Source organism: Aulonocara sp. 'chitande type north' Nkhata Bay, linkage group LG7, assembly GCF_057382095.1.
Source record: "Aulonocara sp. 'chitande type north' Nkhata Bay isolate Kocher_YH1m ecotype deep benthic linkage group LG7, A_spYH_male_GT1.1, whole genome shotgun sequence".
NCBI lineage: Eukaryota > Metazoa > Chordata > Actinopteri > Cichliformes > Cichlidae > Aulonocara > Aulonocara sp. 'chitande type north' Nkhata Bay.
In genome coordinates, this window is record NC_141350.1 from 12,162,767 (window position 1) to 12,184,895 (window position 22,129).

At 39.2% G+C, this 22,129-nt stretch overlaps 1 protein-coding gene across 1 annotated transcript; it reads left to right on the forward strand.

The window, feature by feature from the left end:
• The first annotated feature begins 469 nt into the window (after positions 1–469).
• On the forward strand, positions 470–13,361 carry gnrhr4 (gonadotropin releasing hormone receptor 4). Its single transcript, XM_086298605.1, has 4 exons — positions 470–592; positions 1,102–1,639; positions 9,335–9,539; positions 12,263–13,361. The coding sequence occupies exons 1-4, from the start codon at positions 519–521 to the stop codon at positions 12,724–12,726; spliced, it is 1,281 nt and encodes a 426-aa protein (XP_086154731.1). The 5' UTR covers positions 470–518; the 3' UTR covers positions 12,727–13,361.
• Positions 13,362–22,129: the final 8,768 nt, after the last annotated feature.

The following is a 22,129-nucleotide window of genomic DNA, read 5'->3' on the forward strand; positions in this document are numbered from 1 at the left end:
TGATTATTTTACAATTTTCTTTTATAATTTTGATCTTTTTCGTTTTCTGTAGTGATGCAGATGACATGTGACATCTCTTCTGTTCTGGGTCAATCTGACCCGCAAAGTAACAGGAGGATTAAAGGAGGATGTTTGCCTGTTTTAATTTAACAAAACTGCCTTCCCCTCCAATTTAGCAGCAACAAAGAAAACGTCAAACTTCAAAAATGAAAGAGCTTTAAAATTTCACCGAATTCAAACACCAGTAAAGGTATTTGTTATGGTCCCAGTTTGATGGGAAGTAAAATGCTTCTCTGCAGCTCCAAGCAAACATCAAATCCATGTTATGATGAAGTTTCTCCAGTGAAAATAAAGCTGGGTAAAGGAGGCTTACTCTCCTCAGCAGCATCCCCCCGCCCCCCTCACAGCTTGCCGAATAATTCGTCTGTCTTCCTCCAGATCTAACATTAGGAGCGGCACCGGTTCGTGAATGGTTAACCCGAGTGACGGCGTTGGTTGTCATTTTGCACAGCGGACGAATGAAGCGGTCTGAAGCAACAGCTGCAGTGACTGCAGTAACACGCTCTCTTTTAGCGATCACTGGTAACGGCGGGTAAGTCGTTTATTTCTGGGTCATAAATTGGTTTAATTCCGATTTATTCCCCCCTGACTTTCTTTATCTTTGGAATAACGTCAGGAAGATGGGAAGGTATGAAACAGCGAGAAATTAAAGGATGAGACTAGAAGTTTAGGAAATGTTTACATCTCGGTTATTTTATTTGTTATTTCTTTTGCATTTTCTTTACCTCTTTTTGAATTATTTTGTATGTTCTTCTATATCCTCTGCATTCTTTGTGTGTATTCTTTCCATTTTTTTATTGATAGTTTGCGCACAGCAGGCAATTCGGCAATATAATTAAAGCTGGACATACATTCTTCGGTAGAAAATGCCACATATGCATAAGGCACAACACCTTTTGCATTTATTATCAGGTTGAATGAAGATTTTTTATTTTATTTTCCCCTTTCAGACTTGCAGTTCCGCGCTGGAGATGTTGGAGGAGAAGAGATACACATTCTAACTTTTCTTTTCTTCTCTTTTAATCTTGTTTTTGGGTCCAGTCAGTCCGATCTCCGTCAGGCTATGTACCACCAGCTGACGGATCAAACAGTGAATGGCAGCTGTCAGGGACCCACCTCAGCGTGCAATAAGAGTGCAGATGGAGACGCGCTCGAGCTTCCCACTTTCTCCACAGCAGCCAAAGTCAGAGTCATCATCACCTTCGCTCTGTGCGCGGTGTCGGCTGTGTGCAACTTGGCCGTGCTGTGGGCTGCCAGCAGCGGCGGCAGGCGCAAGTCACACGTCCGGATCCTCATCATGAACCTCACGGTGGCCGACCTGCTGGTGACTTTCATCGTGATGCCGGTGGACGCGGTGTGGAACATCACGGTGCAGTGGCAGGCGGGGGACGTCGCCTGCAGGCTGCTGATGTTCATGAAGCTGGTGGCGATGTATTCCTGCGCTTTTGTGACAGTGGTCATTAGTTTGGATAGACAGTCCGCCATCCTCAATCCGCTGGGAATCAGTGAGGCCAAAAGGAAGAGCAAAGTCATGTTGGCTGTGGCCTGGACCATGAGTGTCATCCTTTCCCTCCCTCAGGTAAAAGAGGACATGGTGTTGCTACCCTGTGAGTTTGCAATTTAATGAGGAAAAAAAAGTGAATTAATTTTTATTTAAATTTTATTTAAACCCAAAATTCAAGTTTTGATCGTAAAATTTGAAAATACCACGTGGGTAAACTAAATACAAGCGCATGAAAACACTTTTGAGTTTCAATATAAATTTCATTAATTTCTAGACTAAATAAACTAAATAAATGATTAAAAAAATATATTCCACATTTGATCTCTCATATATTTTAGTATGAGAAAAAGAAGTTTAATAATAAATCTCAGTTTTTCTATGTGGAAAAAGCTCTAGTTGCTCATTGGCCAGACTGACCTTTAAGTTTAAAACAGAATTTTTTTGTTAATTGACAGAAATTGTCCCTTTTTTCAGAAACAAATTGTTTATCTCTTAGTTATTTACTTTGGTGTAGTGTGAAGGGCTATGGTGCAGGTCTTTATCATTCGGAAAAGCTATAAAATTCAATGTGTTTTATGATTTTTTTTAATATGTAAAAACAGCTCACATTTTCCAATGCTGTCCAGCAGGCCAGACTGGTAACTTTGTGAGACTGATGAAGCCCCCCCCCCCCCCCCCCCCCATGCCCTTACCCTTCAGTTAGCGCATAACAAAGGAGGCTGGGGACCTTCATCAGGTTGCCTGCAGGAACTTAAGAATTCACAACATAACTTGTTATACACAGTGTTCATGTGACTAAATTGGATGCAATTTGCACACTTTTCAGTGTGCTTATCACAAACCAGTGTGGCAGAGGTGCTCACACATGGGACCTACTTGAAGTTCAGTTTCAGGTCAAAAGTGGATGCTGTTCTTTCTCGTGGCCCCCTTTACTCTTTGACCTCAGTAAACACTTTTCAGATGATTTTATGGTGTCAGCTGCAGGCCACAGGTCATACTGAATAAAGAATAAAGTCATTTTTGTACATTTGTAAATTATCGAGATTCTAAGTGTCAGGAAAGAGGATTCTCTCTGTTCACATCTGATATCAAAACACTAGGGGTGCAACAATACTCGTATCGATATTGAACCGTTCGATACAGTGCTTTGGTTCGGTATGCATATGTATGAACAATACAACATTTTTAATTTATTTGATCAACTTTCCTTCTGATGATGCTGTCTGTGTTGAGAGCTCAGTGGATCTGCGTTCGACTACTCCGCCTAGGCTGCACTGTCGAGCGCAGTTCCACTGAGCGTAGCACAAGCTAGCAAGACAGAAGCTAAGCTTGTTGCAACATGGCAAATTGAACCTCCCCCACCCTCATTCAGATCTGGCCTTTGGGACTATTTTGGTCTTCATGTGAAGTATGACCCTGAAGGTAAGCCCCTCATGGACAAAAGTAAAACAGTATGTCGGATGTGCCACGCAATGCTCAATTACATGGGTGGGAACTAGTGCGTTAGCGCAGTTTGCAAGTTAACATGTTGACACTAGTGATGGGATTTCCAGCTCTTTTTAGAGAACCGGATCTTTCGGCTCGAATCACTAAAAAGAGCCGGCTCTTTCGGCTCCGAACCAGCTCTTCAGGTTGTTTTGTTGCTTTAATTAATTAATTATTAACAATAATATAAAATTATGCACAAAAGGAATTACTAATGTAAAAAAAAAAGTGGTTTTATTTATATATGTTTATATATAAATATATGCGGTGGCCCCTAGAGACAAAACACATACAAACTCCAAAAAGCACATACAAACTCCAAAACACATTTCTAGCATGAACTGAACTTCCAAAACAGAGCTACCTAGATCACTTAAATTACACAATTTATATTGTGTATTTATACACAAGCAGTCATATATAGTCAAATAATAAATTTAAAAAAAAGTTCATTTACCTGTTATTACCACACACCAAATCCGGTCGTTGGTACTTGCTGGCTTGTGTAGCCACTAGGTAACAAAAGCTCAACACTGCCCCTAGCATCCTGGAGCACTTGTGTTGTCTTTTGTACGTGTTTTGAGTTTTTATGTGCTTCTGAGTTTTTACGTGTTTTGGAGCTTGTACATGTTTTGGAGTTTGTACGTGCTTCAGGGTTTGTACATGATTTGAAGTTTGTATGTGCTTTGTCTGTAGGGGCCACCGTAAATATACTTTTATTTATTCACTCCACATAAAATGTAATAAATAAATCATATAATAGAAAAATCAACTATTCACATTTCAACTTTTAACTATTTAGATTTTCAGCTTTTTCCTTTTACAAATTTAAAGCGAAACAACACAAAACACTGCAAACCACAACACAATTAAATAGAAATTAAAATATGAAAACATAAAGAAGATGCATATTCTCTGTCATACGGACCTGCATGAATAAACTTTCTGAACCCTTTATCATCTGCAACTGAAAATAGTTGTGGATGATTACTATACCTTTCTAATGTGACCTTGTTGTCCCTGGCTCTCTTTCTCTCTCTCTCTCCCTCCTGCTCTGTTCCTGTGCTACTGTGAGTGTAACTACCGCCCCTCCCCCCTTTTCCCAGCATGATTCTCCTTATGGGGACCTGATATGTTTAATATGCTGCTGAGAATTGACCCCGTGCACGAGAAAATAATAACTTCCTGGTTTGAGACTGGATGTGGGGTTGTACATTTCCGGTAGCTTTACTTTGCGGTCAATCGCTACTGCGAAGATATACTCCAAAATCATATCCAAAACTCGAAAACGGAAAGATCCATTTCTCTGTAATAAACTCTCTTTTCCAAAGATGAGTGATTTCTCGATCAGATAGATTTATTATTTTATCCCTTTGTTGTTTTAGCAACATTAAATTTAAAAACTGTACTTTTGAGTTAAAATATATATTTGTAATTTTAATAAATGACAAATTAAAAAAGCATGAACATTTTTTTGTATCGAAAAAATATCGAACCGTGACACCAAAGTATCGAACCGAACCGAGAATTTTGTGTATTGTTGCACCCCTACAAAACACCAAAATGGTGATATTGAACACACTCAGTTTGAAGCTTCAAATTGGGATCCTACTGACCAAATGACCAAATCAAATGGTGACTACATTCTTCTTTTATAAAGTCTATGGCTATAGGAGCAAAAACCAGATTAAGAAATTCACTGGCCACACAGGATTTTTTGCTGACAGCCTGTCCAGGGTGTACCATGCTTTTTGCCCTGCTGGCACAGACAACAGCCACACACAACTGCTGAATAAGTAGTTATATAAAAGGATGGGTGCATGGATGGACTGAGGTTTTCCCATTTTCACATACCCCTGTGGTCATTGGCCACTTTCAATAATGTCTGATTGGGCTGATTTTCAGGTACTCCGGGGTATTTATCTTTAATGTTACACACAGGTGTAATTTTATAAAGCAGGAATATGCATAAGAAACCCATCTTTAGGCGGAGAGTTTGACACACTGTAACACATTATATACTGCAGGAAAATTATTTGCAAGTTGTATATGTAAAATATTACGTTTATTACAGTGTTATCAGCTCACTTTTTAGCTTTGATCATTACTGTGCCCTGGAGACTAATTTTAGACTTATATATGTCTTTAAGGAATATTTCATGAGTTTGGGAATCAAATCAGCATGTGTGTCCTGATTTTCTTAAAATTATGAAAAAACGCAATGCAGCATAAAATAATTTAATAGGATGTCCTAGCAAGTCCCCCACATTAAAAATAGAAGTAACTGTTTAATATTGTTTCTGCGCTTCCCTTTTTGTAATATTTCTTTCCCTTTTTGTGTTGCTTCTTTTGTTTACGTTTTTTTTTCTATCTATAAATCTTACTTGAAACATACATTAATTGAATATAAGTTTCTTAAAACAGCTCATATAAAACAAAATGCTAAAAGGTTGTAACACACTTGAAACTTTTGTGTCAAAGAATAAATCATTTCTACCAAAATTACAAATTCTTCTGCCACTGTTTAAACTCAAGTGGTAAAATACAAATAAAGATTTTTGTCAGAATGACAGACAATCCTGAACGCTTATTATACCAGAATAATTTCTTTTAAACATCTCAATGCTTTTTTGTAGCCAACTGAATGAGATGTCCATTTCAAAAGGACAAGATTTTACATTCTACTTAAAAAAGAAAAAAAGACCACTTAAAGTTCTTAGGGGAAATGTGTCCTTCAAGGATCATACAATGGAGGAAACTACAGTTACAACAGAAAAAACAAAACAAAAAAAACATTTAAAACTGCTCAGAACAAAACATGTAAACTAGCAGCATCAAAAATCAGATACCGCAGGAGGTAAACATGAGTCTTCTAAGGACAGAGGTACTGTGCTGTGAATCACTGGCTATCTTGTGGCTCCTTTGGGCCACAGATTCTTATTAACCTCCCCTCTAATGCTCTCTCTTGCATTGTAACAGGAAGATCCAGCAGGAACGCCACATCAATCCTCTGCACTCTTCTGCATATTCCTATATATTCTGTTGTCTTGTCCTCGCTTCACTGCCAGACATTGTCATTCCTCTCTCTGTTTCTTAGGTGGACTTTTTCAGCCATAAAATGCAAATTTGTCCATATATGCTGTTTATTGTAAATCTGTTGTAATCAGACTTTACAAATGTTGTGCTCCAATTAGAGATCTACATATGTGGGCAGGACAAATATTGACGATTAGATAGTTAGATGGACCAGATTCTAAAAAGTTTGCCTGGTCAGATGAGTCTCAATTTCCACCCCAGCATGAAACCACGGATCCTTCTTGTCTTGTACAGTATCAATAGTTTAGAGTCCTGGTGGTGGTGTAATAGTGTGGGAGATATCTTCTTCTTATTGGCACACTTTCAGCCCTGCTTGATTTTCTTTACTGACCATGCCCATCCCTTTATGATCGCAGTGTACCCATTTTCCAGTGACTATTTCCAGAAGGATAAAACACAATGTCATGAAGCTCAAATCATTTCAAATTGCTTTCTTGAACATAAAAACGTGTTCACTGTTTTCAAATGGCCAAAGTTACCAGACCTGAATCTAATAGAGCGCCTTTGGAATGTTGTGAAATTGGAGATTCATATCGACATAGCTGCAGTAACTGCGTGATGCTATCATGTCAGTATGGACCAGAATCTCTGAGGAATGTTTCCAGCATCTTATTATGCATTATGGCAGTTCTGAAGGCAAAAAGGGCAGTCCAACCCAGTACTAGCAAGGTATACCTTAACAAACTGGCTGGTGAGTGTATGTTACACACAAAGATATTTATGTTGCAAGTGCAATGCATTTTTTTTAGTGACTTATTACACAGAATATATATTAGCGAATAACTTAAAGCTCTCAGTTTTCTTCCCTCAAATTTGTTCGCTGTACACATAATGCACAACACCGAGTAACCAAAGTCCATGACCTCTCAAAACCTCTTCCGCTGAAAACCAAGAAAAAAGGAAAAAAAAACCCTCTCTTGATTATTTCGAACTCTTCACAGATCAAAAGAGAACAGCAAATGTTAATGCAGTCGTGCATGCTCGAGTCCCACGATTTCATCAGAAAACAATCAGAACAAGATTAAACCCAGAATACTTTATGGATGCATGAATTATACTAAAATTTATAGATGGTATGCAGGGTGTGCATATCTTCACTTTTTTTCCCCAGCTTTGTATCAAAAGAGCAGTGTGATCTTTAGTTACCAGAGATGAAATGATCATTTCTCTGCTGGGTAAGGTCACACTAACAAATCTCCCAATGCCTCATACTGAAAGTCAGCATGTAAACTAATATACTGTACATATATCCCAATGCTAGGAGGTGATATAAAAGGACAGTTTGTTATATGCATATACTGTATTACAGATAAGGTTGCACTTCATTCAGCAATTTAAGCTTGAAAACCAGAGAGACTGCTGGTTAAACGTTTTTACTGGATGTTCCACTGAAATTCTGCCAACGGCATTTTATTTCTCCCCTTACCAATTTGTTGAAGCGATGTCTACGTCGCTTTAAAACATCAATAGCAATGACATCGCCTTCAGCCTCATACTGTTATATTATGAGCACATTCTCTAATTAATACCCTGCTCCACTTTTGCTCTGAAAAATGTCAGGAGCTCTCTCACCAGTATAAATGTTGGGTGAGGAGCGGGGAGGTTCTTCCACGTAGCCTTTGAGAGCCAAACTGGAAGTGAAAGTGTGGAAGGGAGCCAGATGGTAGCTCTTCTAGTACAGGTGGGAATCTTACTGGGGTCCCACACTGATAAACATTCAACAGAAACATGACTTTATACACTTTTCCATGAAAAGTGTATAAATTCGATTGGGCTCATTCATGGTACGATTTTTAATAACAAAAGTGTCTTGCTCACACGTGCCTATTCATACCTGGGAAGAAAATGCATGCATTTACCAATTTACAACACGTTTCTCATTTATGTGAGAGCCGCCAACAAACTCCAGTTTATGTTTTAGCAAAATTGCAGGAGCAATTCTGCTGCTGTTTGTTTCTTTTCTCTTCCCACAGAATCTTCAAATCCAAACTAAATGCTTGAGCCCCGAGGTTTGACTTTCCCTAGAAACACTGTGACTGTCTATTTGTGTATCTTCATGAACACATAATAAAGCAGATTTGAAAACTAGAAGCATTCAGATTGTGAAACATAAAATTGTTTTTTAATTTTTTAACGTAAAAACAGCAACATATTATGAGTTCAGATTTGGAACTAAGCTTTCCAAACAGAATGCAAATATTTCTTTTTAAGTTGATATAGGACAACAACAAATATTACATTCTGAAGCTGAAAAGTGTTTTTGTTCTTCAGAAAACAAGTCCTAATTTTGAGCGTGTTTTCCAGCAACATGTTTTTCTAAAAGCTTGGTTCGAGGGCATCAAAATCTCACTGACTTCTGTCATTAGTGGATAACCCTCTACCACCTGAGCCACAGCAGCCCTCAAGTAATTGCACTGCAGCCCAGCAGCAAAAGCAGCACGTTCGATTACCAGTCATTGATAGGGAGTCACCCCAAAGGGAAGCTGCACATGTTTGATTTGGCAGCCTTTGGCACCACATGCCCAAAGAGATTTGTGGCTTCTCCCAGAACTGAACTGGGGATACTTTGCTTGAGTGGGGGATGTAATAAACAGCTATACTATACAGGTACTCACACTTGTTGCTCTTATTCACAGATTTTCAGACAACAATTATTGACGAGGTCCAACTGCCTTAAAATGTGTCAGAATGAACATTTCGCTTGCTGGCTGTGGATTCAATATCGATTAGAGGATCTGTAAAGACAGTAAAACAGACAAAAATGATTTTAACAGACAAAAAAAGAAGAAATTGTGCTTATTCACAATTATCTCTCAGATGTTTTTACAGTAACTATGGCAGAGACTGTAATGCCCAGACCACCTCCATGAATTTCTAAAGCATTTCCAGTTGAAGGGTTTTAAAGAAAACCAGTATCCTTTGCTAACTTCAGCAAAGTGTCAATCCCAGGATGAAAGACGAGGCCTTAACCAAGCATTTTCAGACCCAAGCATTTGATCAGAAAACACCTTTAAGTGTTATTCTATGCAAGCATATGGTAAAATATCACTGTGTTCAGTTTTACTTTCTTATTAGATTAACTGATCACTAAATATTCATGATCCACTTACATCATTCTTGACTACAGGATAGATCATGAGGATGCAGTGCCATCGCTCAGTAGAACTTTTCTCGTCTCTTTTTATCCAGATGTTTATATTTCGCAATGTGACCATCACGGTGCCAGAGAAGTTCACCCAGTGCACCACCCATGGCAGTTTTGTCCAGCGCTGGCAGGAGACCCTTTACAACATGTTCACGTTTGTGTGCCTCTTCCTTCTACCTTTGGCCATCATGATCTTCTGCTACACACGAATCCTCATTGAGATATCCAGCCGCATGGCTCGGAATAACTGTGAGTGTTTACTTTTATTTTTTCGAAGGCTTCAAAAAACAGTCGTGAAAAAGAAAGTAGACCTGAATTACTCAGTCATTTTTTAGCAGCAGTAACCTAAGTAATAACTTTTCTGTACGATTTTCTCTCATATTATTTTGGAGGAACTTTAGCCCACTCTTCTTTACTTATGAAATGTTACTTCAGGTCATTCAGGTTTTGTAGGCATTTGTTTATACAAAGTTCTCTTAAGGTCCCGCCACAGCATTTCACTTAGGTTGAGGAATACGAATGTTTCACACACAAATCCAAAATGTATTTTTATACCTGAATTTGTTCATATTTTAGGAACAAATTCAGAAATCCCTTCAACCATGCATAAGAACAAATGACAGCATGGTTAAATAGGCCTACTAATAATAACAATAATAATTAAAATTATTATTATGCTTTTTTGGTCATTGTTTACAGTTGTAAAAACCTCCTTGAGCCACAAAATGCTCAGAATTACAAAAAAAAGGTATATAAAGAAAATAACATACTGCTGCTAAGGGAAAGCACAGCCACCCTTTGAAAAAAGCTTATTTCCACCGCTTGTATCGGTTAGTACCCAAAGCTCATGACCATAGGTGATGTTGGAGATCTGTCATCTCCACAACAGACCTGTGCAGCAGCATCACTGCAGTTGTGGCCCTAATCCGTCTGTGAGTTCAAACTTGTTCCATTATCTCTTATATCACCTTATGTTAAATGTTCTTATTAGTCATTTAAAATAGCTTCTATTATTATCATATGTCGTCACTTACAGTATAATTTCTTGGTACCAAAAATGGATTCTTGAGAATGAGGATTTATTTTATTCATTGCAGTGAGTTTCTCATGTGGAGCTGACAGATTAGGCTTACTGGTCCTTGTCCTCCACTTTGTCCTTTTCTACTTTTTCTTGTACTCTGTTAGTATTTTTCATACCAACTTTAATTCCAAACATTTTTTTGCTTGAGGCACAGTAAATGTCTCAGAGGAAATTATATTGAGTACTCCTGTTATTTTAGTTTCAGTCTTGCTTTTTTATTTATATTTTCGTCACTCCATGGAAACACAAAACTAAGCTTCTTCTGGCTTCTTCCTTGCACCTCAGACTCTATTATTCAACTTTCTACATTCAGACTTTCTACTCATTTCATGCCTTAGAGGTTGTTATGTTCCCCTAAAAGGGTCCAGGCGATGAGGGAAAGTAACAAAAGGTGTCCGGATCAGAAAAAGGAGACAAATTGGCTAAATGAAAGAGTTTTATTAATAACTTTCTATTAATAACTCAACTAAAAGAGACGGACAAGCCATTTAAAGAAACAAAACAAAACTCAAGCGTCGGTCAGTAAACTGAAAAGCAAGTCAAAAAAGGGTTAGCAAACAAACACACTCATCTCCACCAAGCAGGAGCAAACAATCACAAAACAAAACAATCTCACTAGCTGAAAACACGCAAACACACAGCTCACTAGCTGCAACCACTCACATGACACTCTGCCACCAGAGCTCACCTTTCTCTGCCCTTAAATACCTTTAATTGCTGATGTGAGTCAGCTGTACAAAAGAAAAAGGTGGCACTAAGGCAGGAGAGATGCCCACACAGGCAACTTCAGGAGGAGGCCCTAATAGGGCCATAACACCCCCTCCCATAAATACAAACCCGTGGTTTGTCAAATTGTTCTACCTGTTGCAATAACCAAAACAACAACCAATCAAGTCCGTAATCGTTGCATCACCAAATTGTAGGCTTTCCACCTACCAAACCCCATAGCAACGGTTAGGCATTGCCTGCAGAAGCTGCCAACCCCATCTCAATGGGTTCAAAACACTGACTGAGGCTTCTCTCTTACAACATCTTGACTGATTTTTCTGCTTCACCTCAAGGTTAAAATATTTAATTATATAGAGAAACAGGTACTGAGCAGTGGCGATTGCGCAAAGCTGCTGGTTCTGAATGATTCTGATCTTCTAACATACGCATAGTGGTGGGAACAAAATATGCCCGTTTCATAAGTTCGACAGTAATTTTGCCTTCCAACAGATTTTTTATGTAGATTTCCATGAGAATATTAGTAATTGAGTCCCAAAGTCCTGTTGCATGTTTGGCTCAATGTTTTCAAGGTTCCACAGGTGCTGTGCCAGCAAAACCAGCCCAAATCCTCCCCTGTCCACCACCACTAACAGCTGGTATGAGGTGTTTGTGCTGATTGTGTTTTGTTTTCTCCAAATGTGGCACTGTGAATCATGGCCAAACATTTCCACTTTTGGCTCCAAGTCTTGTGGTTTGTTCACATTGCAAGCTTAAGCTGTGCTGCCATGTTGTTCTCAGTGAGCAGAGGCTTTTTCTTGGCAGTCCTTCCAAAAGGGATCATATTCATCATAACGTAACATGCTAACTGAGACCTGTAGAGTCTTTAGATGTAGCTCTTGAGCTGCTGTACAGTCGACCTTGCGGTGACTTTGATGATATGTCCACCGCTGGGAAGATTTTGCATCATGTGAATAGAAATCTAAATGCTCCAGTCCAAAACCTCTACCAATTTTTTTGCTTTAACAGAGGTGCTTACACTTGCTGATGAATACTTAATCAAGTGAATCATTCCTATGGATTGCAGTAAGGGTGCATAGAGTGCTGTGAACAGGCTTTTCTTCACATGAATGTATATTTTCAGGGAGACATGGAGTAACGGACGTGGTGCTTTCTTTTCTTCCAGTCCTGTCAAGAGATGTTCATCTACGCCGATCCCACAATAACATCCCTAAAGCTCGGATGAGAACTCTTAAAATGAGCATTGTCATTGTGACGTCATTCATCATCTGCTGGACCCCGTACTATCTGCTTGGATTGTGGTATTGGTTGTTCCCTGAAAAAATGGAAAAGACAGTTTCGCATTCACTGACTCATATGCTGTTTATTTTTGGCCTTTTCAATGCCTGTCTAGATCCCATCACCTACGGTCTGTTTACCATTCATTTTCACAAGGGTATGAGGAGATGCCGTCAAAGTTCAAACGCACGGACTGAATTAGAAAACAACACTCGCCTTGTACAAATGAGTCGGCTGTCCTCTCGCAGGCAGATTGCCTCAGATGTTCACAGTGCAAGCACAGAGGTGGTAAGAGAAAGCAACATCATGAAGCATGTCTCAAACCCAGACATGTCAATCAGCAAGATATGATGGCTTAAATAATTCCATAAATGAATGTGTTTCTCTCAATGAAATCTTTTTGTGTTATAAATCTGTTCATGTTCCACCGATATAATTGATGTTGTATTATAGCTTACCTTGAGTTCAATAATCCTGTGGTTTCTCACACTTAATACATCGAAAGCCTCTTATATGATCTGAAAGAGCACTGCCACATTGGCTGAGGGTGACTCAGTACAGACAAATTAAATGTATTAAATGTGAGCCTATGCAGCATGTTGTTGATACTGACTGCATGTCCAAAATCAGTTCTGTGTTTAATGTGCTGCACCAAAATCTGACTCGAGTGAAGGCTCTAAAAAACATCTTTGAGGAGAGCCATTTGGATATTTCACATTAGTATTAGTATCTGTGTTGCTTTCTGTGACTGAGGCTAAAGAAAATATCTGGATTTTGAAGCTTTGTATTCAAAAGTTATCAGTAAATCAAACATCACATAAACCTTTGCTCCCTCAAAATAGTGGTCATTAGTAAATGTTTGCATGGTGCTGCTTCTGTTCTGCAAGATGTTGTAATGTGAATGTATTTATGTGTTTATTTATTGAATAAAAACTTCAGCTTTTTGCTTTGTTAATTCACAAACAGTAAGAGATTTCCCACCAGTTTAATGTACATCTGTCATCAAAATAGAGCAATGCAGTGCATCTGATTAAAAATAATAATAATAATACTACAAATCCAGTTGTTGTAATCTTACATTTTCTACTGATTAACTTCTGTTTAGATTTAAGAATGAATTCATACAGTCAGTTAAACCTTTTGATATAAATCTGTGTAGTTAGGAATTTCAACAGCTTTGGTGCAAATGAAAGACACAAAAGGTGCAACAGAGAGGAAACAACAGGTTAACTATAAACAACAACAGAAGATTTTGCAGGTGGTCACAGATCGTTGCTCTTTTTTTATCCCCCACAAAGATATCAAAGATATTTCTCTCTCAGATCATCAATGCCCGACTGGCAGGCTGGTCATGCTGTATGATGTTGCAGGCAGCGAGCTTGGTTATGGTGTCTCCAGGATGTCACGTGTGTCTCAGTGATGAACTTGCTCTCATCTATGCAGAGAATATTGCACGTACACAGGTACAAATTTGAGAAACACTGGGAAACATCAACTGATGACAGATTGAATCAAGCCAGTTTTCTTTGAAAATCCAAGAATTTCTTTAATGAGATAATACGCATGTAAAATAACATTAAATGGCAGCAGTGAATGAGACTTGGCTCCAGCCACGGTCTCTCTTTGTTTAATTGGGTATTTAGTCAGATTTAACATTCCCGTAACTATAAGCTGATCTCTTCTTCTGTGTTCACTGCCAAAATAGCAAAAAATTGCTCATAAGCCATTTAAAGATTAAAACAAGTTGCACTAGTTCACATTTTCATCATTCATCATCAGCTAATCTCTTGTGTGACTTTATTGTGGTCATAATTAAAGCGCTTAACCTGGAAAAGTTGCTTGACAGTCCCTGCAGATACATGGATAAGCAGTGCTTTTTAACAATTTTTTTTTTTTTATCAGATTATACCCAGCATTTTGCACTACCCAAAGCTCTGCCTTTTATTGGGATACGCAGAGCTGTACTTCATAATGTTTCATCATCATCATCGTTTATTTATATAGCACTTTAAAAACACACAAGGCTGACCAAAGTGCTGAACAACAGAAACATAATAGATACCATAAGAATAATAAATACGATAAATGATAAATAAATAAAATGAAATAATAAACATAGCGAAAACAATAAAATACAAGTCAGTCAACCACTGAATCAAAAGCCAGTGAATAAAAATGCGTTTTCAATCTGGATTTAAAAACCATCACTGATGTCGATTGCCTAATGTGAAGAGGAAGATTATTCCAAAGCTTAGGAGCCACAATAAAGAACGCTCGGTCTCCTCTCAGTTTCAACCGTGATTTGGGGACTGAGAGCAACAGCTGCTCAGCTGACCGGAGCGAACGAGTGGGGACATAGGGCTTCAGCAAATCAGACAGATACGCAGGTGCCAGACCATTTAAAGATTTAAAAACCAATAAAAGAACTTTAAAATTAATCCTAAATTCAATTGGAAGCCAGTGCAGGGAGGCCAGAACCAGAGTAATGTGCTCAAATTTTCTTTTACCAGATAACAACCGCGCTGCAGCATTCTGTACTAGTTGCAGGCGTGTCAGAGTGCCCGGTCCAACCCCTATTAAAAGGGAGTTACAATAATCCAAGGGTGAGGTTATAAAAGTGTGGATAACAGTCTCCAAGTCACGCCTTGAAAGAAAAGGTTTAACCTTCGACAGACGCCTGAGTTGATAGAATGACGATTTCACCACCCCATTCACGTGGCCATCAAAGGTAAGTGCAGAGTCGATTTTTAACCCAAGATTGGTAATCGAGCTCTTCAGGTGAGGGGTCAGAGCAGCAAGGTCAACATCAGGGATATCAGAGGAACGATTCGGGCCAAACAGAATTGCTTCCGTTTTACGTTTGTTAAAATTTAAAAAGATTTGAGCCATCCATGACTTAACATCACTAAGGCAATCAAGCGGGAGTCTAATTTGGGAGCTATCAGAATGACTGAAAGGAAAATAAAGCAGGCAATCATCAGCATATAGATGAAATGAAACTTTATGTTTACGAAAGATCACACCCAGTGGCAGGAGATACAATGAAAACAGTAATGGCCCAAGAATAGATCCCTGTGGTACACCCCATGACAGAGGGGCCACAGAGGACGATGACGAGCCCAACTTAACACAGAAGCTCCTGTTTGAGAGATATGATTTTATCCACAGGAGTGCAAAGCCAGAAATGCCCACACAATGCTGCAATCGAGAGATCAGCAGGTCGTGATCCACTGTGTCAAATGCAGCAGTCATATCTAGTAGTATAAGCACTACGTGTTTACCACAGTCCGTCGCTACCAGAATATCGTTCATAACCTTTATGAGAGCTGTCTCTGTGCTATGAAACGGCCTAAAGCCGGACTGAAAAACTTCAAACATATGAGAGTTGTTTAGAAAATCCATCAGCTGAGTGTGAACAACCTTTTCCAAGATCTTACTCAGAGAAGGAAGTTTAGAGATGGGTCTAAAATTTGACATTGCTGAAATATCTGAGCCTGGCTTCTTAAGTAAGGGATGAATAACTGCATGCTTAAACTCACTTGGTACTTGACCTGACAAGAGGCTGGTATTGATTATGTTTAAAATATGTGGTCCAACAGTAGGAAACACCTCTTTCAGAAAACGGGGTGGAACGACATCATTCGGAGAACCACACGGTTTAGCACTTAACACAAGCTTCTCTAGTTCAGGTAGAACAATTGGTTGGAAAGCAATGAGCAAATTTAAACAGGGAACATGCACAGCCGGGCCAACAGAAGAGCAAATTTAAACAGGGAACATGCACAGCCGGGCCAACAGAAGATTCATGAGTGATCTTTTTTTTTTTTTTTCATTGTTAATGCTGATAAATTAAGTCTTATGCTGTTTTAATATCAGAAAGCAAGGCAAGCTTTCTGAACCTGTATACTGCCAATATGACAAGTGGCATTCAGAGTGAAATACTCATTAGTGACCTGCAGGAAAAATGCTATGCTAGAGCGGATGATAAGGTCATTAATTCTGGCAGATCAGCCTCAATGGCATTTTTTCTGCTAAGTGATATGAAACCTAGCAGGAGATGGTTGGCTTGACTTTTGACTTTTTCATTAAGTATATTTTATTTAAAGCCTGGTTTTGCTTCCTTTATACCCCAACTCTCTCCCATCTAAATGACATCATGTCTGGTTCTTAAAAAAAGATGCTTTTAAATTCCAAACCTCAGGCTGGAACATCATATTTTCACAGTCCAACAGTTAATCTTACTCTAGCTACATCCATTTCTTATTTACAGCCCATGGTAAAATATAGTCTTTATTAATTTTTTTTTTTAAATTCATATGCATTCGTTTTTTTTAAGTACACTAATAATAATAAAAAATACAAACAATATTGAGTCTTACAAAATGTCGCATTGCAGTAAAACAAACAAAAGTAGTGCACAGCTGGACGCTTATGTGTCTGCTGCAGTTGCTTGATGTACTCAATTTAGTACACCCATTCAAGTGTGTTGTTTATGTAAATCATGTAGCAGCAGCTCAGTGCATTTAGGCATAAAGACATGGTCAAGATGAACTGCAAAGCTCTAATAACCAGTTGTTACAACAGAAGTATGCAGAAGAGCATATGTCAAACCTTGTAAAGGTGGACTACACCTGCAGAACACCATGCCAGGTGCAACTCCTGTAAGCTGACGACAAGAAACTGAGGCTACATTTCGCATGGGCACTTCAAAACCTTATAGAAGACTGAAAAATGTTCCCTGGTCTGGCAAGTCTAATTTCTGTCAAACAGTAGGGTCAGAATTTGGAGTAAATAACATGAAAGCATGTCTTCTACTAGTGCTTCAGGCTGCTACTGCTGTTGACCATGTTCATCCCTCTATGACCACAGTGTACAGATCTTTTTATGTCTGCTTCCAGCAGGATAATGCATCACATCACTAAGTTCAGATAATCTCAAACTGGTTTCTTGAACGTTATACTAATAAAGATAATAATAAGCTGCTATAACTCTTTGGGATTTTATTTTAAAGGTCACCAGGTGACACTAACTGGCAATATCTGAACCACCTATCTATTAAAGAGAACCCCACCAGTGAAAAATTTTATTATTGTAAGGGGTGTGGGAGAAAAGTGAGACTAACAACCCAGAGCACCAATGTGGTGAGACTGCTTCTTATTAAGTAATTCGGGTGTTATGAAACCAGGCTGGGTTTTTTGCTTTCTTCCTCTTCTTCTTCCAGGTCCATTCCTGCAAAAGAGAAATTGTGTTTTTACCTACTTGAAAACGTGCCTGCCCATCCACTCCCCTCCATCTCTTTATGTCCTAGGAAAATATGACTGGTTGCTCCCTCCACTGTCAGCCTCACCAGCATTTCCAAGTAATAATCCAATTTTTTTTTTTTTTACAAATTTCTCCTGCACTGTATTGCACTAGCATGAAAGTTTAACCCACTTCTCCTGTCTGACAGAAGTCTTCGCATGTTCTGTGAACTGAAGCTCTCCTGTGGTTGTTTAATCCTGAGCTTTGCTAAAAAAACCTTTTAAAACTGTGTCAGGTCGTCGAGTCCACCACTCTAATTACCTTAATTGGTTATGGCACAGTGTCATGATTAAACTTTGTGAATAACTCACACTGGATGACTAAACTTTGATTCAAACAGTAGTGCAGGCTCTGATGCCTCCACTTTCACCCCTAAAAAAATGAAGCAACGTTATTCAGTTCATCATTCGCTGGACTCACAAAATCAAAGACAAAAGCAGCAACTGAAGGAAGTTAGTTGAAAAATTTGGCTAAAAGAAAGGCGAGCAGAGCACAACTCCAGGTTAAGAATGATTAAGCTATCAGCCGTTGGTAATGGCAGTCATATGTTACACTATCTAAAAGTCATGTAACACAAATCAACACAAAATATGTATACAATATATGGTAAAATGGTAAATGGCCTGTATTTGTATAGCGCTTTACTAGTCTCTAGGACCCCAAAGCGCTTTACACATTCAGTCATCCACCCATTCACACACACATTCACACACTGGTGATGGCAAGCTACATTGTAGCCACAGCCACCCTGGGGCGCACTGACAGAGGCGAGGCTGCCGAACACTGGCGCCACCGGACCCTCTGACCACCACCAGCAGGCAACAGGTGTCTTGCCCAAGGACACAACGACCGAGACTGATAAAAATATATATGAAATACATCTATAAACAAACACAACTGTTTCCATATTGCACTAGCCCCCAATGGTAAAATGTGGTTGTAAACATGTAAACATGAGACTGTGTTGTAACATTGTAACATTTTACATGAAAGTTATATTGGATCTGACTGTTTCTGAGATGACTTGGTCTGTGTGGTTCATCAATTGAGGGGGTGTTATATAACCATATATCACCCCGTGGAGCTCTTTCTTCTGTGCTGTTTTGCAGCTGGAGAACCATACACAGAAACAGTAGGCCAGGATGCTCAATACCGTGCAGCGATTAAAGGACACTATCAGCTTCACAGGGATGTTATTCTCTCTGAGAACCTTTAGAAAGCAGAGTCTCTTTTTGTCACGGCTGCACAGCAGTCGTGTGGTGAATTGAGAAAAGGATCCAAGATGCAGGCACTGACTGGGGTGCGAGTGAAAATTTATTTGCAGAGGTGATAAAGTGACAAAACAGGAAGAGCAGAGCGGGGAGTAAACAAACCTAAACTGGGAAAACTAAAGAACAAAACTTAAACCAGACACTCACGGGAGGAGGAGCGAAATGCACAAAGAGAGATGGCAGAGAGACGCAGAATGAATACCAGGTAACAGAATAATGCAGACTGACATGGCGTTAAACAGACGACGCGACAGAGAGCACAGGAAAACACAGGGCTTAAATACACGGGGAGTAATCAGGGAATGGGCCACAGGAGGGAGACACAGCTGGGAGCAATAAGGCTAACGAGACAGGGGAGAGGTAAAACTGAACACACTGACATGAGACATGAACTTTCAGAATAAAACAGGAAACTAACAGACACAGAGAACCAGACCGGACACTGAACTTGACAGGCAGACTCATGAGCAGACACAATAACACCATGGACAGACAGAGGGAACACAGAGAAGTGGAAGCAGGCAGGCAAAGAACAGAAACCTAACAAATGGCAAAATCACAACAGAATACACACTCTGAATGAACAAAAGCATAAGGAACACAAAACACTGAGTCCTCAGACTCAGGACCATGACACTTTTAGGTTTTTCTAACTACATCATCAGTTTGCTTGGTCAGGTCCTCCCTGATGATGACTTCCAGTAAGCATTAGTCTGAGATCCTCTCTACACAGAGCCTGTTGATGGTGAGTGGCAGGATGTCATTTGCCTTCTTCCTAAAATCCACGATAAGCTCCCTATAAGCTCCTTGGTCTTTGCATTGTTCAGGAGAAATTTGTTGTTATTACACCAGCAGATCCATCTCATCTCTGTAGGTGGATTCATCCCCCCAGAAATGAGCGCCACCACCAAGATATCATCCACACACTCAACAAAGGTGTTACTATAGTGGGCAGGAATGTGAAGTGAAGTGGGTGTAGAGCAGGCAACTCAGGGGTTAAAGCTTTGCAACACATACATTAAGCAGTAACACTTTACAATAACTACACGCGATTAAGCGTTAGTACACTATAAATCATCCTAAGTGAGGACCATGTATACCATAGAAAGCATTCATAAAATGAACTGAAAGGTCCTTGAGACTCAAACTCGAGTCTTTGCTACGTTCAAATCAGAAAACAGACAAATCACAAAGTGATACAGAACATACAAATTTTTAATGATGCAACAAAATCCATCACAGGTTTGGAGAATAATGAAATATTAAGTTGGTCCAGAATCTGAGTTTTCTTGGGGGTTTAAGAGAGAAAGACACGCACAGGAGTGGAGCTTGAGTACTTTACCTTCAATAAACTGAAGTGTCTCTATTTAAAATAAAACATGAATGAGGTATAGTGACGCAATGGGGACTATTTCACAGAGCTTCACATACAAGTGTAAGCACCACAAAGTGTCCAACCTGAACTGAGAGATGCTGCTTTAGACTGCTCCCAGTGTGATAAGCAGGGCTGGACTGGCCATCGGGCATACCGGGCATTTGCTTGGTGGGCCGCTCGTGATTTTTCGTTTTTATGGGCCGATGGGGTTTTATTTCTTTTCTTTTTTTTAACGGTATAAATTAATAGTGGTGGATTGGCCAGTTGGTCATGATCGACTCTGGGCTGGACCAATTACAGCCCAGAGTCGAACTTTAAAGTTGAGGTGAAAAGGAACGTGATTTGTCACGTACGACTTCAGCTAGAAAGTTGCTAATTCAATCATGAAACTGATCAATGATCAGCTGATCGGCTTTTCTCTCTGCGCCAGGAAGAGGAAACCAGCGGAGGTCGCGCTAAACAACAGCAGCAGGTTTAAGCTTTATCAGCTGTTGTAATTTATTTAATATTACTTTCTAGTATCAGCTGATGTTTGCTGGAGCCACAGCTGTAAAGCTGCTGGTCATGATATCCGTTTGGATATGTGGTGAGAGGGAAACATGAAGATGAAACCAGGAGATGTCCTTACTGAATCATCAGAGCTGAACAGGTGATGGAGAAACAGGTTTACCTTTTAGGTGACATGAATGAGTTGAAGGGAAGTTATGAACTGTTTCTGAGAGACAAATAACACCAGGATCCTTTTCTAAGTAGCTGACAGCTGGTAACTGTGCAGGTGTGGATCTAGCAAAGTTTTGCCAGGGGGGGGCAGGTAGGGCATTAACAGGGAAAGGGGGGCACAAAGAAATACTTTTCTTTCTTATTCTTATTTAAAATGTCTCGCTTTTAATAAATAATTATCTGAATCTTACAACCAAAGTTTTCATTTGATGTAAAATGTATAGAAATCCATTATTGTATTCAGTAAATATTAAGTCTAGTATATGCCCTAGTAAATTATAGTATTCTTCCCTTTGGGAAGGCACCTTCTATGAAGGTCTGCAATTTTGTTGAAGAAAGATGTTGAATCTATTTAATTACTGGAGAAAAATAATAGATTTCTGTGCATTTGTTTTATACGTGCATTAAATTAAAATCGGTTTTGTCAATTAAGCATCTTGAGGGTGTAGGTTTAAGTTTATTATAAAGGCTTTATGGCTTTTCCTATAATACCATGGTGGGCCGGTCACTAGTCAAAATGCCCGGGCTGATTTTTTGTCCCAGTCCAGCCCTGATGATATGGGTCACGTGAAAAATGCTGGAAAATGTCACTGGGATGTTTCAGACTTTTTTCCCCCGTCTGGATAGGTTAGTTAGGTTTAGTTTCAAAGTTTTCCCTTTTTAAACAAAAATGTTAAGTTGCTTGGTCCTGTGCTTTCACATATGTGAGCTCAGCTGACATGAAGCAGTGGGTGTCTCTGTCTCCAGCAATAGCAGCACCTCGAGGTAAAGGGGTGACCAGGTTCAGGAGTGGGTTGCCATGTCCTTTATCAAGGAAAATGACATTTCCATGTAGTCTCAAAAGCCTCTGTTTGGAAATAACAGCTTTTAAAAGCCATGAATGTGAATTCAAAATTCTAAAAATATTTTTCTAGGACAGCAGGAAATAAATAATTGAATATATATTCACACTAGTGTTTTACATCAACTGTGACTTCTTTTTAGATTTTATTTAATCATCAGTTATGGTCATAAACACATATTTTAACATAGATCTTACAAGTATGTTTACTTTCAATCCTGGATTGAATAACAGTTTATCATCATA